Source organism: Salvelinus namaycush, chromosome 5, assembly GCF_016432855.1.
Source record: "Salvelinus namaycush isolate Seneca chromosome 5, SaNama_1.0, whole genome shotgun sequence".
NCBI lineage: Eukaryota > Metazoa > Chordata > Actinopteri > Salmoniformes > Salmonidae > Salvelinus > Salvelinus namaycush.
The window spans coordinates 47,197,178-47,207,729 of record NC_052311.1 but is presented as its reverse complement, the minus strand read 5'-3'; the positions used below and the strand labels follow the sequence as shown (position 1 = coordinate 47,207,729).

General features: G+C 44.1%; 1 protein-coding gene across 2 annotated transcripts; it reads left to right on the top strand.

The window, feature by feature from the left end:
* Positions 1-295: 295 nt before the first annotated feature.
* lsr (lipolysis stimulated lipoprotein receptor) lies at positions 296-9,890 on the top strand. Of its 2 annotated transcripts, XM_038994259.1 has the most exons (11): positions 296-544; positions 1,901-2,230; positions 2,440-2,559; positions 3,100-3,156; positions 4,513-4,659; positions 5,412-5,615; positions 5,830-5,889; positions 6,205-6,333; positions 6,736-7,066; positions 7,185-7,659; positions 8,928-9,890. In XM_038994259.1, exons 1-11 carry the CDS (start codon positions 505-507, stop codon positions 8,961-8,963), a joined length of 1,929 nt encoding a protein of 642 aa, XP_038850187.1. In that variant the 5' UTR covers positions 296-504; the 3' UTR covers positions 8,964-9,890. The 2 variants fall into 2 exon arrangements, with proteins under 2 accessions (XP_038850187.1, XP_038850188.1); XM_038994260.1 differs by lacking the exon at positions 3,100-3,156.
* The last annotated feature ends 662 nt before the right edge of the window (positions 9,891-10,552 follow it).

Genomic DNA, 10,552 nt, shown 5'->3' with positions numbered 1-10,552 from the left:
ACATTTCTAATGCTTATTATTGAGGGGGAATAAGAACTAGTTTCGAGCTGGGCAATACCAACTATCACTCCCGGTAGTTTGAAGTGGAACGGGTGTATCCCAGGTCACGTTCAAAGGTACATTATCAATGCAGAGGGCGATAAACTGTAATTGAAAAAAAAGTATTAATGTTTTTTTCCCCAACACGATTCACATTCAAATCTTAGGGGTGGCCAATGAAAACTAGTTTACAATGGCCACCCCTAGGATTCACATCGAACGTCCCCCTATTGTGCCAGAGGCTTGGCAATCTCACCTGTCAGGTCCGCCTCCAACTCGCATACCTACACCATGAGACAAAATGTCGGAAGTAGGCCTAGCTAGTTAAGAAAAAAACTAATACATGGTTGTGGTTTTACAAGGTTTCTAATGGCTTTTATGCAGGTCTTGAATTCATTACTATACATCGTTTTTAAATTGAGGCTTTTAAATTGAGACTAAAATATAGTCACTTCGGATCGAAAAATGTTCCTGACTTTCGTCGTGACGGTCCTTATGGCAACAGGTAGGGAGAGGAAATTGAATATTTTTCAAGGCAGGGTCAGGGCCCAATTTAATCAATAAGTTAGTTACTGATGTGCGTATTTATTAATACTCCTTATTTTAAACAGTTTGTATTATCTAATGTTGACTTATTTTGATGTCGAATTCGTTGGGAAAAGTAGCCTTGTGCTCGATTGTTTTTGTTATCGTAAGAGGTAACATGGATCTCTGGAGTTCGTTGTTTTATCAGGTGTTGGCCACCAAATGGTTAAATCTGTATTCATTGAACGTCTATAAATGCTATTCATCTGTTGGCTTCATGACGTGCCCGAAATACTATGTTTATGTATTTTTTTACAGTTTTGTGTAGGCTTTGTAGAATCACCACCTATAAGAAATGTTGAGTGTTTTTCCTAAAGAAAGAAAATAGCCCTATGTATTATTCAGATAATAATGAGTGATTTTGTGATTTATTAGTTAAATCACAGATTTCCAGTTCTTCAGTATATTTACATGTCAGAATATAATACATTAAGGATTACTACAGACTTTCATTTTTAAGCCGGAATCATAGTCAAAGCCTTTTAAAAAAAGGCTTTACTTTCAGATCAAGTATTCATCATATCGTTGCTATTTTTTGTCTCCTGACATTTTTTGTACGCACACATGGCCTGGAATAAGATGAAGGGGTGTACTTTTGATAATATCACATGAATGATAGTAGTCAGACTACCTCCCTACTCAAAAAATGATATGAAACTGTAGCTCAACAGATTAGTCTATCTAGTAGGAATTCCAAAGGTATGGTACCTTTTTGACAATTGAAGAACGGTGAAGCAATCTTAGCAAGATGAAGTTTCTGATGGAGCCAAGTAACAGCATCTAATATGTTCATGCCAAATGCCTATGTCTGCCTTATACATTTGATACAATTTTACCCCCTATGAAATGTATAATTAAGGCTGAACTATGACATCATCTCACTGAGTCTTGACCATGGAGTCAGCATCTAGGGCTAGGCTATTACTCAAATGTGGAGTTTTGTTGATGAAACATGCCCAGCTGAAGGTCTTGGTGACTCATTGCATCTACTCTCTATACCAGTCTTTAGTTATGAAAGACCTTTGTGACTGTCACTTACAGACAGGTCAACTTCCTGCCACACCCAGAGTACCTTAAATCTCACTCAAACAGAGCTGCTGAATTACAAACTAAATTAGAAAATGTAACAATTAATGTACTCACAAGAAAAGTTAGCTGCCTTCAGTTAACAACAAACACTTTCTTGCGCACTGTTATGGGTGGTGAAGATATCTATCTCTACCTGCATGTATTGAGACAAACTATCCTCTTTAAAGACCCCCTATTCTCTCTCCAGGCTCCACTATGGCCATCTCTGTCCAGTGTCCTGTCAAGAGGTACGTGGTCATCCTGTTCCAGCCGGTCACGCTCACCTGCAACTTCCAGACGTCTTCCACGCAGCCGCCCGTCATCACCTGGAGGTACAAGTCCTACTGCAGAGACCCCATCCAGGCAGCCCTGAACCCCAGCAGTGCTGACAACATCCTGTCCCAGAACAACCCTAACTACAACGCCAACATTGAGTGTGCCGACAGCCTGCGGACGGTGCGCATCGTGGCCTCCAAGCAGGGCAGTGCTGTTACTCTGGGCCAGGAGTACCAGGGGCGCAAAGTCAGCATCTTGAACAGTGAGTTCGGCTTTTAGTGATTTAAAATGTGATGTGTGTGTGTGTGTGTGGGGGGGGGGGGGGGGGGCGGGCAAGCGCACCGGTGTGTGTGTATGTGTGCCTGTCTCTCTCTGTCTGCATGTTACTTCCATTACAAGACTCCTATACCACAAGGAGTCTTGTCTGTTGCCAGTGTCCCCACCTCAAACCCACCCTACTTGTCTCTTTAGACGCAGACCTGAACCTTGCCCAGACGGCGTGGGGAGACAGCGGCGTGTACGTGTGCTCTGTGGTGTCTTCTCAGGATCTGACAGGGAACAGCGAGGACTACACTGAGCTCATAGTGCTGGGTGAGTGGCTCCTATCCTAATAGACCCTTTTTAGAGCTCCCCTGACCTGCTGTCATCTATCCACCCTTCCACCACCACCCCTCCATCTCTCTACCAAGTCCTATACCACTGCTCCTCACAGAACTGTGTGTCCTTTTGAGGAACAATCACCCATTTTCTCTGTGCTAGTTTCCCCTTAGTTCGCTTGGGTTTATTTGTTGAGTTAGCTGGACACCGTGTGGAGCAACACAACATCTGATAGCAGTAGCAATCAAATGTAAAAGATCTTGAAAAGCCAAATCCAATTTTCAGGCAGTTCCACAATTTCCAAATTTGCTATTTGATTCCTGGTTGTGCTTAATGAGACTGCTCAGTGACGTTTCTTCGGAAGGATCTATGACTTATTTTTTGAAGTGATTCGTGAATCATGAACCACTTTAGCAGGGACTTCCAAGAAGGACAAGTTGTTGTGAGGGAGACTCAAGAGGGCAAAGGTGTAGTCATTTATTAGAAAGATAGTTGGGGCTTTTTAAAATAATTGTGGCTTTCTTTCTTTCACAGAGAGAAAGTCAAATACCACTGATCTCCTGCCTGAGATTGACTTACTGGTTATGGAAGGTACTTTCCAATTTGCCCTTTATAATCAGTAGAGACTAACCCTAGCCTAAGAGCCCTGTTTTTTAAGATAATATGTAATCTATGCCACTGGTTTATGTTCAGTTTCCGGTGAATAACATGTGGCCTGAACCCACAGCTTTGAATGGGACAACATATGGTCAGTGTGGTTAGAAAATGTAGTCTGAGAAGCAGCCTCCCTTGAGAATGGCTGACAAAAACTAATGTTTTGCTGGTTTGATTTATCAAGCATGGTTTACTTTAACAAGCTTGTTAATGTTTTTATGAAGGTAGTTCGTGCAACGATTTTGGCTGTACTGAATCAAGCCTCTGTTTTGTACATTTTTAAACATTACAACACCTTCAAGGTCTACTTTTTAGTATGAGGAGCCACATTGCTTAACATCTCAAAGTAATGCTCAACAGACAGCTAAAAAGCTAAAAAAAAAACACACCTCTTTACAATTATCTTGTTTTGACTTGTCCTTGCATGGGAAGTCTCCCCACAACAACTTAAAAAACTGATTGTTAACCCTTGAAATAGAAAATTAGTTGGTTGCATTGATTAAAAAGTTATATTCAACTCTAACTTGCTTTTTCTCTCTTTCATGGTCGAGACCGCAAAACTCTCAGCAGAACATAACTATAGCCCTAAAGGCTGTGACATTGTTGCAATATGGGGCCACTCAGCACATAGCTCTGGTCTGTTTTGTGTCGGCTCTAACCGCAAATGAACTTTTTCAGTCAGACTGCAGCCTATGACATTTATAGGCGATGTGTGGTTGAAGTGAGTATGTCCTCTTTCACTATATTGGCATATATTTTTCTTTCCCGTGCAGCTAGCTCCCTCATCTGACAGAATGACTCACCGTGTTATCTGGTTTCTCTGATGTCTGAAATGATCCTCTCGTGTAGATGCTCCAATGTTTACTGCTTGTCATTGTGACTTTTCACACAATACATACTGTGGCCTTTGCATACTAGACTGACCATTGGAATAGCCAAGCTACAGGTTATAATACAAATGTTTATTTTTCTATACTAAGGCTCTGTTCTCCAGTGTTCTTGATAGACTTGGAAATTGTCATTTTCTGGTCCACATTTTTGAAGAAATTAGCTTTGTCAAGTTGGCATTTGAACAGTAGACGTCCTCCACTTCTCTGGTTTAAACAGAGCCAAGGGAAACCTAGAACTGCATGAACAAGTGCTATGTAAATACAGAAACGTTAATATTCAACCACGCTGATAGTCACCCAGAGAACGCAGAGATGTTTCATTTTGACTGAATGGCACACACATTAGCTTGCCCATACATACATAATTATAATATCTCGCTCTCTACTCTTTCTCTGTCTACAGACTGGTTGTTGGTGGTACTGGTAGTGTTTGGCTTCCTGCTGCTGTTGCTCCTCATAGCGATCTGCTGGTGCCAGTGCTGCCCCCACACCTGCTGCTGCTACATCAGCTGCCCCTGCTGCCCTGAGAAATGCTGCTGCCCCCGGGCACGTAAGTCTCCACCGCTCTGTAGAAAAACCCAGCCACCACCAGCCCTACATGTTCCTCTTCCACTGGGCACAGAGCATCCTGCTTCCATGCCACCTTCACATTAGTATGCCCATTCCATTCAACCAAACTCCTTTTTCTCATTCAGTTTCACTTTGCCAGTTTGTGACCCTGGCACTGTTTACCTTTCATTTGACATTCTCATGTACATATTATTTATACAGTATGTGCTGCTACTCTTATCTTCTTGGGGCTCCCAAGTGGCGCAGCAGTAAAATACAGTTCATAGAAAGACATAAGGTTTTGCTCACAACACACTAGTTGTATTGAATTTCATCATGACTTACAATTAAACACATTTTAACAGACCATTAAAGTAAACCCCGGCAAATGAAGTGAGGCCTCCAGAATATGCATTTACAGTATGCGACCTAACTACGACCTAACTACAACATTAATGTGTCATAACACTGTGAACTGTTAGTTAGAACTGAATAGTTCTGTTATAATCTCCACCCAGCACAGCCAGAAGAGGACTGGCCACCCCTCATAGCCTGGTTCCTCTCTAGGTTTCTTCCTAGGTTTTGGCCTTTCTAGGGAGTTTTTCCTAGCCACCGTGCTTCTACACCTGCATTGCTTGCTGTTTGGGGTTTTAGGCTGGGTTTCTGTACAGCACTTCGAGATATTAGCTGATGTACGAAGGGCTATATAAAATAAACTTGATTGATTGATTGAACTGACTCCTCTCAATTCAGTGTACGAAGCAGGCAAGGCGGTGAAGTCGGGCATCCCCAGCCACTACGCCCCCACGCTCTACGCTCCCGGTATGTACGCCCAGCCACCCTACGGAGGGGGCATGCAACAGCCCGGCATACCCATGCTGCCCCTGCCCCAGGGGATGGGCGGCCCCCCACTGCACCCCAACGGCTACGGACGGGAGTACGACGGAGCCAGCTCAGGTGACTTACAGCCCCCCTCCAGTTTTAACGTGACAACTAGCTAGATAAAAGCAAGGACTTGATGTGTGACTTTCGTTTCTCAGTTTTGTTTGGACTGATGCTCGTCTTGCTCTCAGATCTCACTACTGCACGTTTTCGCAGCAATGTGGTTTTTATTCGCTGGTGTGAGGAACCTTTTTGTTGATAAATCTCTGTTTTTGTTTTCTGTTTGTAGTTGGACAAGGCTCCCAGGTGCCTTTGCTGCATGACCAGGACAGTGGCGCAGGAGACCAAAGTGAGTCGTTAAAATGGTTACTACAAAATCCTGAGTCTGTTTGATTATTTGTGATAATACATGAGTCTAACCAGAGCTATAGCTCAGCCCCCGAGTCATCTCGGGGGTCTGAGAAATGTCAGAATATTTCATCTTGTCACTAGGGTTGGGCTCAGTACCATTTCCATTCAGTTAATTCACAAAGTAAACTGAAGTTCCCATTCAAATTGTCCTCATTGCTTTTCAAAGGAATTTTAGTTTACTTCCTGAATTGAAATGGAATTGACACCAACCCTGCTTGTCACAATGTCTCATGATTTACTCCCTCCTCCTCAGCTCGGAGTGGCTACCGTATCCAGGTGGACCCAGATGGGAATGCAACGCGGGCCATCTACTACATGGAGAGACAGCTAGCCAACCTGGACCCCACACGGCCTGGTGATGCCGCTGGGAAGTACAACCGCTGTGAGTCTTACATCTACACATAAACACACCCATGTCAACTGTACTGTACTGCAGAGTTCGGGGCCTGTAATCACAAAGAGTCTCAGAGTAGGAGTGCTGTTCTAGGATCAGTTGAAACTTTTAGATCATAGGAGACGCTTTTTGATTATGGTCCCTAGGCTCGTCTCTTAATCAATGTTGTGTTTTGTGGTTGTTGTTCAATTGAAAGGGTCACGTTTTCGTTCATTTCACATGGAGCCTTCAACTGGCTTCATCAACTTTAATGTGTTGTAATGTCCTTTGATAGGGCTTTTTAACTGACTTGTGCTTGATCTCTGTCTGTCTTTCTTGGGCTTTTCCCCATCCTCTTCCTTTTTCCTTCTCCTCTCCCCCTATCTTTCTCTCTCTCTCGCTCTTTCTCAGTGGATGGGGGGATGAGCGAGATGAGCTCCCTACACGATGACCCCCGGGGCCGTGGCGGCGGCCGCTCCCAGGCCCCGCCCCTCGCCACCGTGTACGACCAGGACGAGGCCATGAGCACCATCAGCAGCGTGTCCACGCACGGCCAGCGGGGGCGTGACGACTACCCGCGGAGAGGTGGGCCCTCCCCCCACATGGGGTCCCAGGGACGCGCCCGCTCCATGGACAATCTGGATGACATCGCCCGCCGAGACCGCTACCCCAGAGACCCCCGGGATTCCCGTGACGACTACCCTCCCCACCGCCGTGACGGAGGAGCCAGAGACCGGAGAGGGTGAGGCTCTTATTTGGCGCCTCTCTCACTCTTTCTCCTTCTAGTGCATGAGCCTTACCTCTCAGAGGTCAAATCTGGGGAAGATAATGGTTCGACCCACTGTTTTTTCTCCTCTCAGCTCGGATGATGACTTTAGCAGCCGCGGAGGCTACGACCGCGGCCGTGACTTTGACGACCGCAGACGGCGCGAGCCCTCCCCTGATGACCGTCGCCGCGGAGGCAGCCCGGCCAGCGGTCTCCAGGGGAGACGCAGCCGTAGCCGTGACGACCTGATGGCCGTCGAACGTGATCGGGAGCGCGGTGGCGGCCGTGGCGGTAGGCGGGACGCCTACGATGATAGCTTTCTGCGGGAAGCCATGGAGAAGAAGCGTCTAGGAGAGCAGCAGAGGGCGAGGAGCCGCGAGCGCCTGGACAGCGACAGCGAGCGCTCGGACCGAGGCAGGGCCCCCCGCGGACCCCCTCCACTCCCTATGTCCCCGCCCTCCGCCTACCCCGACCGTCGCTACGATGACAACTACCCAGCCCCTCCCCCGCCTCCCTACATTAGCGATGACGAGAGCTTGACGTCCTGCAAGAAGAGCAACCTGCGCAAGGTCAGTCATCACAGAGTTTTGCATATGGGCATTGAGCATTCAGGGTGCCACTCAAGGCCACATCGTTATTTACTGCATTGCCAAAATGCCTCATTGATTGTTTCATTCATAGAACTACTTTCATCAGCATAGTTAAAGGGATACCTCGGGATTTTGCCAATGAAGCCCTTTATCTACTTCCCCAGATTCAGATGAACTAGTGCTTCCCTTTTTTATGTCTCTGCGTGCAGCTTGAAGGGAAAGCTAGCATGCTGTTCCCACAGCATGTCAGTCATTGCGCTAAAGCTAGTTAGCATTTGCTCGCGAAAATACCACAAACTTCGTTCATACAGGATGTCGAGACATAAAAATGTTATCCACGAGTTTTACCTAAACATCAGACTGTTACGGTGGTTATTCCATGGATAATCAGTCAAAGAAGTCACTGTAAAAAGACGCAATAGTCTCTACAAGCCAGAATGTTGACTAAAGTGGTTGTCCGTGCTATTGGTCCTTTTGCCGGAAGGTAGTGGAGATCAAATGTGCACAGTAAAGTATTGTTTCCCCAACTTTTTGCGGCGCCGGTAGGTTTATGTCGCATGTATTTTCCATTTCCTGATGCAGTTCACGTGATGCACAATATGTAAAGAATAGCCGAATTTAACCGAACGTTGTCGACTGAAGTACATTCCCTCACAATCATTTGGAAGTGCTTGTGAAATCTGCTAGCTGATTTCGTGCGATAACGTTTGGTCTGTGCTTCGGTTAAGCTCGGCCATTGTTGACATATTGTGCAAGTAGCGTGCGAATTGCATCATTATTGAAACTACAAACCGATATGCAGACCAGCATACTGAAAGTCGGGTTAATAACAATACTCTGGGTATTTTGTGTCAGATTAAGGTCAAGTACGTTCAAATGAAGTTTATTCAGCATTCTGACTTGGGATGGGACTGTTCACAAAAGGGAGCCTGATATGTTAGAGACGAGAGAAGAGTCTTCCACTCTCGGATTCGTAGAGGCTTCAACGAGTTCCTCTGACTCTGGGGAGGTAGATAAAGGGCGTCATTGCCAAAATCCCCAAGTATCCCTTTAATGCTAGTTAAAAAAATTGTATAATCATATTTAGCAGAAAAAGAAAAAAATCCAGATCCTAGTTTTGCCAGAATTGTGGTGGTATGTTTTAGCATGTTTTTAGCTTGTTGTCTCTAGACTGATAGTAATGCTTTATAGTACAGTACCAGGCCAACTCACCATTCTGTTTGTTTCAACTCTTTCTTTTCTGACAGAATGGAGCCGTGAGTCGGGAGAGTCTGGTGGTGTGAGACGTTCAATATCCCCCAGCGTAACTAATCTGTCCCGTAACACAATTACCAGTTGTCTATGTAAATAGTACTAATGTTGCAAACTTGCTACAGTGATTTTATATTCAATGCCTAAACACAGATATCAAAATTTGACGCTGGATATTTATGTACAAATGCGTGCTTCATATTTACTGAAAACATTGTCAGCCTTATGTCCTCTCAATTCTTTTTAATGTACAGAGTAGCTTTAACTGAAGTGGTAAGTGTAGTGTGTGGTTGAACATACCGAGGCTTAATTAAAGTAGCCTACGCTGGAATGGCAGTAGCCAAAGTAAACCAAAAAGGGTTTTCATTCACTCTTTTTAACCATTCATTTTCACCTTACTGTCATCTTACAGTCAATGTGAGTATGAATGTGAGTAACCCGGAGCTTTAAGATTCTAAAGCAAGTATTCATTTGAACTTTTAATTATTTACTGTGAGAAGTCATGGATTTTTTTTATTGAAAATTAGATCATGCTGTACATTTGAAATGGAATAGATTTTATTAGGGGCGGGAGGTAGCCTAGCGGGTAAGAGCGTTCTTCACTTAGTCGCCGACTAAGTGAAAAATTTGCCAATGTACCCTTGAGCAAGGCACTTTACCTTAATTGCTCTGTATAAGAGCGTCTACTAAATGACTAACATCGAATAATAGCCATGTTATTTTTACATTGCGTTTATCATCGTATTTAGAGTTTTGGATTAGTTTTAACTGTCTGTCCAGCATGTATTTGTCATGAATAATGTCAGCCATAGGCAGATTATATATATATTTTTTACATTGCTATGAAAAATGAACTTACTGCATTGTTGTACAGTCTACTTGTCATACCCACTGTCCGTGTGCTGTGTTTACTGTGATTTACAACAGGCGTCATTTTACAATAAATCTTTTTCAAAATGCTCAGTGCTTTTTTCTCTATAATATTCAGTCTATGGGGCGAACTTCTACTTAAGTCAAATAATCACTTAGTCATGCATTGATGTCAATTGGAAACTAAGTGAAAATTCAATAATAGGCTATTTGACATGCTGTTCTAGGAGATACCACCGGATGTCACTGTCTTGTTTCTGTGGCATGAAGAAGAGCTGTTCGCTGAGGGAGTATCATGCAGAGAATACTGTATGACATACAGAAGGCACGCTAGTATTTCAGTATTTGTTTTTGTCTTTATGGGTATCTACTATTTGACCTCATGAACATCATTACCATACGTTGTCTTTCCTATTTTCATAGATTGAAATCTTAAGGCCTTTCCCATTGCTTGTCCAATTTCCACGTTCAACATCTGCCAATATGTATACATGATGGATGTGGTGTAACACTGTGTCTGACTGAACGGTGCCCTCTGTTTATACCTGTTATTGAAATATGTTCAGGATTTGAATTGTTGCCACATTTTGTTATGGCAAGTCATGAGGATTGGTACTGTACAAGGTAAGACCCCTGCTGCCACCTGCTTGGTACATCAGCTCCACCAGCACACCAGATTGTGCTGTGTCACCCTGCTTTTGGATAGATCTAATGATATGAAATCAAATATGCAAGTGTCGTGTCTTTGACT

Excerpts from the sequence above, each read along its gene's own strand:
- lsr (XM_038994259.1), top strand. The coding sequence starts at position 505 with ATGTTCCTGACTTTCGTCGTGACGGTCCTTATGGCAACAG. Across the intron at positions 4,660-5,411 it reads ATGCTGCTGCCCCCGGGCAC|TGTACGAAGCAGGCAAGGCG; the intron begins GTAAGTCTCCAC and ends CTCTCAATTCAG. Across the intron at positions 5,616-5,829 it reads GTACGACGGAGCCAGCTCAG|TTGGACAAGGCTCCCAGGTG; the intron begins GTGACTTACAGC and ends TTCTGTTTGTAG.